The sequence below is a fragment of the Delphinus delphis genome, chromosome 19, assembly GCF_949987515.2.
Source record: "Delphinus delphis chromosome 19, mDelDel1.2, whole genome shotgun sequence".
Taxonomy (NCBI): domain Eukaryota; kingdom Metazoa; phylum Chordata; class Mammalia; order Artiodactyla; family Delphinidae; genus Delphinus; species Delphinus delphis.
In genome coordinates, this window is record NC_082701.1 from 11,233,999 (window position 1) to 11,247,305 (window position 13,307).

Sequence of the window (13,307 nt, forward strand, 5' to 3'; positions counted from 1 at the left end):
CACTTTCAGGTTACTGTTGGGGTGGGGGCTTCGATACGTTTTTGTGATTCCCCACTTTTGCCTTAGCAAAGTAGCTGAGTGCAATGTTAGTAAAGACAGATCTTTAAACTTATTTTTAAGTAATGCCTGGAATAAAAAGATTCTTTTATTAATTAGCAGTATCTTAGATTTGTTCTCATCGGGATGGATGCTGTATGTCTGGGTTAAATGCCAGTGGTGCTGGGAATGCAGAAAACTCATTTGCTAGGAGGAGCACCATCCTTCTTAATGGTAGCTGACAGGGAAAGGAGACTTTCATCATCTCAGTTTCTTAACAAAAGGGAGTTTTATGCGGACATACACACACATGTGCACGCGTATGTACTTGATGGAGAGATTTAGTTCCAAGAGGTTGGGTAGAAAAGGGCTTTGTGATCAACAGTGCAGCTCATATGATGCCTGAATGTGCAAAAGGTAACACCCCATGCAAAGAGGAATCTACAGAAATCCCTTCATGGAAAGTGATTTTTCGTAAAGGTCCATGCAGTCTAGACCATGTGGAGGATTAAAACACAAAAGCATTTTTTAGGCAATTCAGCCATAACTCATTTCATTTGTGTCTCTTCTTTCCAGAGTACACTTGTCCCCCAGTTCAATTTTCTAGACATCTTCCCCAAAGTCACGTGCAGGCCTCCCAAAGAAGTGATCAGCATGGAGCTGGATCCTCAGTGGAGCTATGAAGAGCCAGGAATGGACCAGAGAGCGTTCTGCAGTGAAACATTCCAGAGACCTTACCAATATCTAAGGCGGTTCCATCAGAAAGAAAACCTAGACACATTTCAGTACCAAAAAGGCTCTGTTGAGGGCAGCCCCGGTGAATGCATCCAACATCTCCTCATTTACTGTGGGGTGATAAACCCATCCTGGTCAGAGCTTCAGAACTTTGCTCGGTTCTTGAACTACCAGCTCCGAGATTGTGAGGCTTCTCTCTTCTGCGATCCCAGCTTTGTTGGAGACACTCTGGTGGGTTTCAAGAACTTTGTGGTCACCTTCATGATCTTCATGGCACGAGATTTCGCCACGCCTACACTTCACACATCCGACCAAAGCCCAGGGAAGTATACAGTCACCATGGACGGGGTCAAGGAAAAAGATCTTGCCCCTTTTACTCTCCGGAAGAGGTGGGAGTCAGAGCCCCACCCGTACGTGTTCTTCAACAGTGACCACACATCCATGACGTTCATAGGCTTCCATTTCCAGCCCAATCAGAACGGTGGTGTTGACGCCATTGACCGCTTGAGTGGGGAAGTAATCAAGAAGGATGTTATGACAGTGCAACTGTATGAGGGCCTGTTACTTCAGAGGGTGCCCTTCAATGTGGACTTTGACCAGCTGCCCCGACATGAGAAACTTGAAAAGCTGTGCCTGGCCTTGGGGATCCAGTGGCCCATCGACCCTGATGAAACATACGAGCTTACAACGGACAATATGCTTAAGATCCTTGCCATCGAGATGCGTTTCCGGTGTGGCATCCCTGTCATCATCATGGGAGAAACCGGCTGTGGGAAAACAAGACTCATTAAATTCCTCAGTGACCTGCGGCGTGGGGGTGCTGACGCTGACACCATGAAGTTGGTCAAGGTTCACGGAGGAACAGCTGCCGACATGATCTACTCCAAGGTCAGGGAGGCCGAAGCACTCGCCTGCTTCAATAAGGACCAATTTCAGCTAGACACCATCTTGTTCTTTGATGAAGCCAACACCACAGAGGCCATAAGCTGCATCAAAGAGGTCCTGTGTGACCACACAGTGGGTGGCAAGCCCCTGGTTAAGAATTCTGGCTTGCATATCATAGCAGCCTGCAACCCTTACCGGAAGCACACCCAGGAGATGATCTGCCGTCTGGAGTCAGCTGGATTGGGATACAGGGTTAGTGCAGAAGAGACGGCGGACAGGCTTGGCTCCATCCCCCTGAGGCAGCTGGTGTACCGCGTTCACGCTCTGCCGCCGAGCCTGATCCCCCTGGTGTGGGACTTCGGACAGTTGAATGACTCAGCAGAAAAGCTCTACATCCAGCAGATTGTCCAGAGACTAGTGAACTCCATCGTGATGGTGCAGAGCAAGACTCGTGTGATCACCGAAGTGCTTTCTGCCTCTCAGGGTTTCATGAGGAAAAGACAAAATGAATGCAGTTTTGTCAGCCTCAGGGATGTGGAACGCTGTGTGAAAGTTTTCAAATGGTTTTACGACCACAGTGAGATGCTCTTGTCTAAGCTGGATTCCTTTCTCTGCGAGTCTGATGTCATCCAAAATGACTTTGAGAGAGATCCCATCCTCTGGTCCTTGGTGCTGGCCATCGGGGTATGTTACCACGCCTCTTTAGAGCAGAAGGAATCTTATCGGAAAGCCATTTGCAGGTTCTTTCCAGAACCATATAATGATAGCAAGATTATCCTGCATGAGATAACACAAACCCAGGATCTTTTTCTGAATGACGTATCTCTGAGGAAAACCATCGCTAAGAACTTGGCTTTGAAGGAGAATGTCTTCATGATGGTTATCTGCATCGAGCTCAAGATTCCTCTCTTCCTGGTGGGCAAGCCCGGCAGCTCCAAATCTCTCGCCAAGACCATCGTGGCAGATGCCATGCAAGGCCAGGCTGCGCACTCGGACCTATTCCGGAGCCTGAAGCAGGTCCATCTGGTGTCGTTCCAGTGTAGCCCTCATTCCACCCCACAGGGCATTATAGGCACCTTCAAGCAGTGTGCCCGCTTCCAGCAGGGGAAAGACCTGGAGCAGTACGTCTCCGTGGTGGTGTTAGATGAGGTTGGACTGGCAGAAGACTCGCCCAAAATGCCCCTGAAGGCTCTGCACCCACTGCTGGAAGATGGATGCATTGAAGACGATCCCGCCCCCCACAAAAAAGTTGGCTTCATAGGCATTTCCAACTGGGCCCTGGACCCCGCCAAGATGAACCGGGGTATTTTTGTGTCACGTGGCAGCCCCAATAAGAGAGAGCTCATTGAGAGCGCCAGGGGAATTTGCTCTTCAGAGCCCCTTGTCCAAGAAAGAATCCGAGGATACTTTGCATCCTTTGCCAAAGCCTATGAAACAGTATGTAAGAGGCAGGACAAGGAGTTCTTTGGGCTTCGTGACTACTACAGCCTCATCAAAATGGTGTTTGCCGCGGCAAAAGCCTCTAATAAAGAGCCTTCCCCTCAAGACATCGCACAAGCTGTCCTTCGGAACTTCAGTGGCAAAGACGACATCCACGCCCTGGATATTTTTTCATCCAATTTACCTGAGGCAAAGTGCACAGAAGAAATCAGCACCATGCATTTGATCCAGCAGAACATATACGGTGATCTTCAGAAGGCATCTGGCAGAGAGCTGGACGACTCCGAATCCCGCTACCTGCTCGTGCTGACCAGAAACTACGTGGCCCTGCAGATCCTGCAGCAGGCGTTCTTCAGTGCAGACCAGCCAGAGATTATTTTTGGATCCAGTTTTCCCAAGGACCAAGAGTACACCCAGATCTGCAGAAATATCAACCGAGTGAAGATATGCATGGAAACCGGCAAGATGGTGGTGCTGCTCAATCTACAGAACCTCTATGAGAGCCTCTATGATGCGCTCAATCAGTACTACGTCTACCTCGGTGGCCAGAAGTACGTGGACCTCGGTCTGGGGACCCATCGGGTCAAATGTCGGGTTCACCCAGACTTCCGCTTGATAGTCATCGAGGAGAAAGATGTCGTCTACAAACATTTTCCCATCCCCCTCATTAACCGGCTAGAGAAGCACTATCTGGACATCAACACTGTTTTGGAGAAATGGCAGAAGAATATCGTGGAAGAGCTTAAGGTCTGGGTGGAGAAGTTCATAGACGTGAAAGCAGAGCAGTTTCTAGCCAGACCCAAGTACAGCCCTTCCGATGTCTTCATGGGCTACCACTCAGACACGTGTGCCTCTGTGGTGCTCCAGGTCATAGAGCGGCTGGGGCACAAGGTCTTGACGGATGAGCTTTACCAGGAGGTATCTGAGCAGGCCAAACTGGTGCTGCTGGATTGTGCCACACCTGATGCTGTAGTTCGGCTGAACGCTTCCTCACTAGGCCTGTTCACCGCACAGTCCCTGTCGCAAGCATACTATTACAGGCAGCAGCATAACTCCTTTGCAGACTTCTTCCAGGCTCACCTTTGCACGATGGATGCGGGGCGCCGTGCCGTCTTCACAGAGGTGATTATCTTTCTATATTTTACCCTTTTTCTCTTTTACCTCAGGGTCCTTGACTTGCTAGCATCAAGAATTCAAGATTCTTTGCAAGTCAGTGTATAGGAACCGTAAATGAATGTGTTGAGACTTTTGGTTCCTCTCCTTGGCAAGTGCAAGGAGACCTATATATTTATACATGTTAGTTTAACCAAGTTTCGAGTGCCCATTTTTCTGCAGTGCTGTGCACAGTGTTCACTTCAACAAATGAGGTTCGAGTACACTGGGGATATAAAGATGAATTAACACAGGGCTTGGCCTTGGTCTACATACAGTGTAAGGTGGAAGGACACTCATGAACGGGTACTGTTGATATCTTATGACAGTGCTATCCACAGAGGCAAAGAGGAGCAACACAGATCAGGATACGAGGTCGCGTGAACCCATCTTTAATAAGAGATGACCGTCAAGCTAATTGTAAAGTATGGTTGGGAAGGTATTATAGGCAGAGGACCTTATTTGAGCAAGGATGTCAAGGTTTAAAACAACACAGTCTGTGCAGGAAACCAGGAGTTAAAGGCTGATGAAGCTTAAAGTTCAAGGCTGCGAGTGCTGAGAGATGGGGATGAGATATAACTGGAGAGACTTCATGGAGGGTCTTGTCAGTAGCACCAAGGAGCTTTGTCTTCCTTGTATAGAGGGGAGTGATGGAGAAATGTGTGTGGAGAGAGGAAGGAAAAAAGTCCGATAAAAGACTCACAGAAAAGATAGACCAGTAGGGAGGCTGCAGTACCAGTTCAGTCAAAGTAGAGGATGGATGGGTGGAATTGAGACATAGTAGGGATGCAGATTGGCAGAGGTAATGATTGATTCCTTATAGGGGCTCTGGGAGATGGAGGAGGCTAGACATGGCTCCCTGGATTCTTCCTTGGATGACCAAAAGTTTGGTTAATCACAATCTAGGTATGAGCAGCAAGTTTGGCAGAGGCAGTGGTGAATTCCATTTGGGATGGGCTTTGATGTTCCTGTAACATCTAGGTAGACTATCATGCAGTTGGATATAGGAATAGGAAACTCAGTGGTAAGGCCAGCCTGGAGATAACGATTCAGGACCTAGGATATCAGCATGCCCTTAAGGAGTGTATTTGTCGCACTGTGCGGTGTGATCCAGTGGCAGGGGAGAATTGCTAACAGCTGTGGGAAGGGACATGAATGGCCAACTCGATCTGAAAGTATGAAGTAAGATTGCAAAGGAGAAATGGCATTTGTTCTGAGCCCTAAGGTATCATCAGAACTGTCAGTAGGATCCAAAGTAGGAAAAGACACTGGAGTCTAGGAAGAAGACTTGAAGGCCTCTTAGGGACAGGGTGACTCTTCTCTCCAATACGTTTGATCCTGTAGGTTCTGTTTACCTCAGCACTGCCTCGTTTTGGAAAACTCCACTGGGTTTGTATTCTTTTCTGTCTGTGTACCAGCTGCACACTGAGGAGCCCATGGAAGATATTTGCTGAACATCCTCATGTTTCTGGGATCTAAACCTAGCGGACGTGCAACCCTTTCTTGCATTCCAGCGAATTATTTGCATTTCTTGCCTTTGCAGATCACAACGTTCTCCAGACTGCTAACCAGTCATGACTGTGAACTTTTAGAATCAGAAGTAATGGACAGGGCTCTGAAACTCACCATCCTGTCACTGCAGCACTTTGACACCGAGTACTCCTTCCTCAGGGAAGTTCGGTGAGGGTCTCTGCCTTCCCCTCCCGTTCCTTTCCCTCCTCAGGATCCATCACTTTGTATTTCATATGTATGGCTATGGTAAACACTGGTGTTCTCACCACTTTTGGTTAGTGAACCTTGAGGACATGTGACTCTGAAAAGGATGTTGTTAAATTCTCCAGGTGTCCTTCTCATCTCTGTTATCCTCTGCAAAAACAGCCCTCTCTGAATCCAGCATCCTTATGCCTCATTGGGAGGCATTTATTGGGGCTTTTTTCTTTCAGAGGAAAATCTTTTCTTGCAGAGGAAAATCCCACCTGAATAGTTTTTCTATATACCCCTTCTATTCCCCATCACTTTGGAGAATATTATCACCAATTTTTAGGACAGAAAACTCACTTGGATAATTTCCTTTTTCTTTCAGAAACTGCTTAGCTCACAAAGCCAGTTATAAAATCCTCATTATTCAAACAGATTTTGAAGATGGAATTCACAGTGCTCAGCTCATCGCTTCAGCAAAGTATGTTTTTATTATTTTTCTCGGAAACTGCGTAGGAAACTCCAAATTTATTCAGGAGCTCCTAAAGAATTTCTTCCCTGAAAACTGTATAGTATCAGAATGAACATTAAAAATAAGAATAAAAATTATTCTCCCTTTTTATTCCTCTAAATGTGGACTAGAGAAACAAAGAGAGAAAAGGCTCATAACAACACAAAAATAGCCAAATGCAACAAGTGTAAATAACAGAATATTAGCAGGATATAAAAGAGTATCCTTGGAACATATGTTAGCAGACATAATTTGGTCATTATTCATTTTAAACTACATGATAGGAAGTTATTGCAAGTTTAAGGGCCATAATGGTATTTAAATGCTTTCAGTTGTATTTGTTGGGCAGCTTTATATTGTTTGTAGGGGAAATTTGATACTTTTAGAATTAACTACGTTCCCTTATTACTTGATGTTTAAGTAAAAGTAATTTCTGGACCTTCTAAAGCATTGGAAACCATATTTCATATCTTGGTTGTCTTTGGCCATTGGTTGTCTGTTCACAGAACTCTGTTTCTTGAAATGGAAAGGTCCGCCAGCCTTACCTTAGTAGCATCAGAGCAAGCCCATCAAGGGTTGTAAGATAGGGTTCCTGACCAATAAAAAAAAAAATGCCATTTCAAAGCAGAGGGATGCAAGAATGGGGGAAAGAGATGAGCCTACTTAGAGAGGTCTTGCTCCCATTCTCTTGTAAGAGAGGATAGCAAGCTTGAGGGTATGAAATCTATTTAAAGCTAAAAAAAATGTGAGATGGAACTTGACCGCTCCGAGGACACCCTTCAGGCATTTGACAACGTCCATTTTGTTTATTTTCTTGGGTTTTGTTTTGATTTATTTTGTCTTTGCTTGTTTGTTTTTAAAATAGGTATTCTGCTATAAATGAAATCAACAAGATACAAGGAAATAAGGACTACGTCTTAGTCTATTTCATCACAAAACTGTCCCGGATGGGAAGTGGAACGTCCTTTGTAGGATCCCATGGAGGTAGGACCAAAATATTAGTGAATATGTTTGTTTAATGATGTTTAAGTTGTTTCTAATTTGGTCCTATGATGTACAAAGTCTGACATTGGAACATTAATATTAATCTCAACAATATTTTTTTCATTGAGATTTCTTACTGCTGATTAATGCAAAAAACACTCATCTTTGGACTGGCTGTTCCAACATATAGCACTTCTTTCATCACTTGTCGATAAACACTTGATTAATCTCTGGTTCCTCACCTTTTACTATATGGATAATGCAGAGAGAGAGTTCCAGCTAACAGTGTTACGAATGCATGGATACTTTATGCCTGCTTCTGGGGTGGGGAAATGCTATCTTAAATCTCTCTCTCTCTCTCTTTTTTCCTGAGGAATTAGCCACCAAATATTTATCACACAGGCACACCTCGTTTAAGTGCACTTTGCTTCATTACACTTGACGGATACTGCGTTTTTTACAAATTGAAGGTTTGTGCCAAGTCTATCGGTGCCATTTTTCTGAAAGCATTTGCTCACTTCATGTCTCTGTGTCATATTTTGGCAATTCTCGCAATATTTCAAACATTTTCATTATCATATGTTCTATGGTGACGTGGGATCAGTGACCTTTGATGTTACTATTACGACTAGCTGAGGGCTCAATGAGGGTTAGCATTTTTTAGCAATGCAGTATTTTTTTGGTGGTTTTGTTTTTGTGTGTGCTATACAGTATTTTTTAATTAAGGCATGTACATTGTTTTTTGAGACATAATGCTATTGCACACTTAATAAAATACAGTATAATGTAAACATAACTTTTATAGGCACTGGGAAACCAAAAAAATTGTGTGATTCAATTTATTGTAATATTTGTTTTTTCGTGATGGTCTGGACCTGATCCCAAAGTATCTCCAAGGAATCCCCTGTATGAGAAAATTAGTATTCTAGAAATAGGCAAATAACAGTTTACTTTAATAATTTCATAGTTAATGGGGGGCAAAGCTTGCCGTTGTCTCACACCCCTCTACTAATTATGATACAGCAAGTTTAATAACAAATTTATAAAAGAATCACAAGCCTTCTTCAAACATTTTTTACAAAGTAGTCATCTCAGTTCTTAAAACTGAATTTTATGCTAAAGTTGCTAACAGCTGTAGCATGACATCTATATGGTTCCTGTGTATATTGAAGGAATTAGACTTCAGGATACAAATTGTTCATTCCGCAGTGCGTTGAAACATAGGGTTGGTAGTGTATCCCTGCTTATGACTGACAGGAAGAAACCAGAGGAGACAGGGAAGCTTCTGGGGCTTGTTTTCCCAGGGCTGTGGCAGTCTGTACACATCGACGACCTCCGGAGATCCACAGTGATGGTTTCGGACGTGACTAAATTGCAGGATGTGGCCATCAGCCAGCTGTTTAAACCAGAAGATCAGCCTGAGTGTGAGTGTGGAGGAAAGGTCCTCGGGGAGACAGGATGGTGGGAGTGGCTGCAGGGAGGTGTGTGCGGCGCTGCGAGGCTGGGACCTTAGGCTACCATTCCCTTGGGTCCAACACCTGCCCCTCGGCAAGAGCTCGGGACATGTTTGCTGAACTGAGTGATGATGAATCGAGGGCACTGTCTACTGCTTGCCAAGGCCAGGAGAAGACAGTATTTCCACAGGAAAGGTAGGTCTTTGCAGGTGCCTGTGGAACATGTCAGATTCTGTCTGCCCTGCCTCCCGGATCAGCCATCCGAGCCCAGGACGGAGGTTCGGGTTGCACTGATGGACCACATCCAGTGGGCGAACAGAGGCTGATCTGCATGACTGACGGCCTGTCCTTTGGGGACCCTCCCCCGAGCTGTTGCCAGGGAAATCCCAGTGGTTAGAGCCCCAGCACGCCACGTAGAGGCTGTTGCCAGCGCTCCCCTTCCACCTCTGAACAGTAACTCCATTGTTTTGCTTCTATGCAGTGGAGGTGGAACACGGGGCCCAAGACGATGGTGAGGAGGTGATGGAAACTGAGGTGGCCACATCAGGGGAAGTGGCAGAGGTGGAAATGGAGACAGAAAGTTCTGAGGCAATGGACAGCCCGACCTCTGGACCAGGAAGTGATGTGAGTTCTTGCTCTTTCTAGTCCTCTGAGCCTCCGTGCTGTTGGGCTTCCCTTCCTTAGACTTGTCTGAGGAGTGGACTCAGCTGTCCAGGGCTTAGCCCAACACTCCTCCCCCTGCCACTGCAAGTGCAGGTGAATTACCAGTACCAGATCTGACCTTGGCTCTTCCTGGTGTCCCCTGGTCAGTTTTGCTCTGATCCTTGACCACTGACGGGGTCCCCAGGCACACGGGATCATGTTACAGTGGTTTCCTTTTTTTCACTTTTTATGGCTGTACCACGTGGGTTGTAGGATGTTAGTTCCCTGACTAGGGATTGAACCCAGGCCCACAGCAGTGAAAGTGCCGGAGCCTTAACCACCGGACCGCCAGGGAATTCCCTCACAGTGGTTCTAAGGGGAACTTGGCAAGGGCACGTGGCGGGAGCTTGGGCAGGAGGAACACTGTGCCCCCTGCACATAGGCGCTTAGACCTTGTCTCCCATGTGTCGCCTGGCTTCTCCTGACTTGTAAGTGACAGAAACGGAAGGTTTGATTGTCTCTGTCGACAGGCGCAGATCCTGGACACCACCAGGCTGCTGGGAAGCTGTATCCAGGGCGCCGTGGGCATGCTCAGAGACCAGAACGAGGCTTGTCAGCGCAGCATGCGGAGGGTGTCCATTCTCCTCAGCCTCCTAGACGAAGATGGCAAGTACAGAGGCGTGGGGCCCCTCTTGCCTGCACCCCAGCCTGGGCTCCTTCTTTGGACCATGAATCATCCCCCCGCTGCCGCTTTCTGTGGCTCCCAGAAGCAGCTGGCCCCCTGGGAATCTAAGTGCACCTCCGGGATTTCTGTAGACCTGGCCTGCCCAAAGGAAACGGGCTTACCCTCCTGCTGGGGCAGGTCAGGGATGCAGAGCCTACCACTCGGTGCCCGGGGATGTGCTGAGTGCCCATCTGCTCTGCTTTTCCATAGCCGCTTTCTTACGGGTCACCAAGATGCGCCTCTCTGTCCTTTTAAAGAAGCAAGAAGAGAACTACCTCTACAATGTGAAAGACTGGGTGGTGAGGGAAGCCTCCAATCAGGACGCTCTGCAGGAAGCCGGCACGTTCAGGTACTGCCGTGAAGGGAAACCAGGGCTGGCTGGGGGGTGGATGCATGGCTCTTCCAGCCGAGGAGACGCTTCTTTCCAAACCTCTGAGAAATTCAGAGCTGTCAATATTTTTTCCCCAGAGCACAAGATGGTCTGGGCGGCAGTTACATGGGGTTTGCCAGACTCTTTTCTCTACTTTTGTGTGAGTTTAAATTTTTTCATAACACAAAACAAAACAAAACAACCCAGAACATCTGTTCTTGTTGGATGTAAACTTGTACCAGCATGACCATTACCATAGAAATGGGTGCCTTTTTAGGTTAGTAAATTAAGGGAGGGAAGCGAAGTTGTTTTCCCAGGCCTCCTGCGTGAAGTTATTTGATTACTACGAAAATAAGACCCAGAGTATTCATTTGTTGTCCCTGGTCCTTTTTCTGCAAAACTTGACATTGTTTTCAAGACTAGCCCGTGACAACCTTTGTGGCTGAGGCAGGGGGCATTTGCTCTGGATCCCAAATGGAAGATTCCACCCGCCCCTGTCGGCAGGGTCGTCTTAGACCTGTGACTTCACCACCCTGGCCCTCAGTTTCTTCATCTCTGAGAGAAAGGTTAACTCATCCGGAGGCTTGGATTCAGCAGGGGTGTGTCGCCTTCATGCCACTGGCAGGGGGGACACGTGGGAACATCCAGGGTTAAATGGACCATGTGAGCTTATTGATGCTGGGTTTGTGACTGTAGGGTTTTTCTGCTTCTGTGTTTTTCTGTAGTTAGCCTTCATTTCTTTCCTAATTGTACCTTCTGAAGGAACTTTATAAGATTAGATTTGGACCTAGAATTATTTTCATTTCCCTTGGCTCCTCTGTATGGATTTTACTAAATGCTTGTTTTTACATAAATGCTTCTTAAAATCTGTATTTTCAATGTACCCTTGACACCACCCCTTCCCTTACTGCACTTCCCACATTTGCCAGTGTTCAAAGAGTGTTCATAGTGGCAAGGGTGGCCCCACTTGTCACTGCTCTGCTGTTTGCTCTGCGTCAGGACTGGCCTCCTTGCACTCAGGGGCCGCCATGGGATCCGACCAGCATCTGAGTCCAGGTGGAGCTCTGGGGCCTACTGGCCCGTTCTCACAAGGGTTTGGAAGCTAACTGCTCACCCTCCATGTGTTTTGGATTTCAGTCATTTGCCCTCTTGGCATTAAATAATCCAAATTGGGATAGTCTTTACACAGTCAGCCCTCCATATCCTCAGGTTCCAAATTCACAGACTCAACCAACTGCGGGCCGAAAATATTCGGGAAAAAAAAAAATCCGGAAAGTTCCAAAAAGCAAAACTTGAATTTGCCACATGCTGGCAACTATCTGCATAGCATTTACCTTGTATTTACAACAGTTTACGTAGTGTTGACTTTGTATTAGGTGTTATAAGTAATCTAAGGATGATTTAAAGTGTAAAGGAGGATGTACGTAGGTTATATGCAAATACTGCACCATTTTATATAAGGGACTTGAGCATCCTCAGATTTTGTATCTGTCAGGGTCCTGGAACCAACCCCTTATGGGTATGGCGGGATGACTGTACTAGGGTTTTTCCAGCACCCAAAGTCTGCATATGTGACCAGGTACAGCTTCCCCCATTTCTCCCTGCAGCCAGCTTTTACCTTTCACTCTCACAGTTTTCTGCACATTTCTGGTTCAATATTTTTAAAAAGTATTTCTTTTTCTTTTCAAAATGGAACATGCATTTTTCTCCCCAATATTAATTACCTAGTAGTAGATTTCTTTGGCCTTACCATAAGAATTTTTAAATGACTTAAGTTTATTTTTATAAAATAAAATATATTTTATTACTAAATATAATTGTACATGTATGAGTTAATATAAGCAGTCAAGTTTATATATATGTGTATATACGTATATATAAATATTCAGATCTAATGTACAAAACCATCAACAATAAAAACTAAGTTCTAGATAAAGATATGCTTTCTTGTTTAACGTACCTGGAATGAATTTACTTTGGTCTCTTTATTATATTCTATTCCCAACTGATTTTTTTTTTTCTTAAAATAACATTTTTTTCAAATGAATTTGGTCATTCTTTTCTTTATTTATAGAGCCTGGATGACTTGTTCTGGAAAACAGCTATATAACAAAATAAAACAAATACTACTTGGCCTTTTCAACGAACTAATTCCAGTTTATTAGAGGTAGAATTAAGGACCTTTCCAATTCTGCCTCTAATCTTATTTCGATTTGTAAGTCTTTCTTCTAGTACTTAAAAATGATGTAAAAAAACATGAAAAACACAGCTACAGTGTAGGAGTAGTAGAGCAGATGTTTTGTTACTGCCAAGAAGGCACAAAATGTGAGAAGGATGCAGGCATCCCAGTGTGATCTGTGGTCCCTCAAACCTGAGCAGGCCTGCTTCTCTCCCAAACATAGGCAGACCATCTGGAAGCGGGTCCAGGGTGCTGTGACTCCCCTCCTGGCGAGCATGATATCTTTCATGGACAGAGATGGCAACCTCGAGCTGCTGACCAACCCACATTCTCCGTCCTGGGCAAGAGATCTTTGGATGTTTATTTTCAGTGACGTTAAGCTTCTGAACATTCCTCTTGTGGCAAATGATACAAGGTGAATAGAAGACTTTCTTTTCATGGGAAGGGAAAAAAACCCATAACATAGCAACAAACTTAATAGACTCTCCCAGGTGTTT

At 45.5% G+C, this 13,307-nt stretch overlaps 1 protein-coding gene across 3 annotated transcripts in view; it reads left to right on the forward strand.

The window, feature by feature from the left end:
• RNF213 (ring finger protein 213) overlaps positions 1 to 13,307 on the forward strand; it is a 112,301-nt gene that overhangs the window by 63,896 nt on the left and 35,098 nt on the right. For all 3 annotated transcript variants that reach the window (XM_059996286.1, XM_069540049.1, XM_069540050.1), the window contains 9 exons: positions 613 to 4,218; positions 5,792 to 5,928; positions 6,332 to 6,427; positions 7,323 to 7,441; positions 8,746 to 8,865; positions 9,377 to 9,519; positions 10,068 to 10,203; positions 10,472 to 10,610; positions 13,034 to 13,225. In XM_059996286.1, coding sequence (XP_059852269.1) covers positions 613 to 4,218; positions 5,792 to 5,928; positions 6,332 to 6,427; positions 7,323 to 7,441; positions 8,746 to 8,865; positions 9,377 to 9,519; positions 10,068 to 10,203; positions 10,472 to 10,610; positions 13,034 to 13,225 — 4,688 coding nt within the window. The remainder of the gene's footprint in view (positions 1 to 612; positions 4,219 to 5,791; positions 5,929 to 6,331; positions 6,428 to 7,322; positions 7,442 to 8,745; positions 8,866 to 9,376; positions 9,520 to 10,067; positions 10,204 to 10,471; positions 10,611 to 13,033; positions 13,226 to 13,307) is intronic.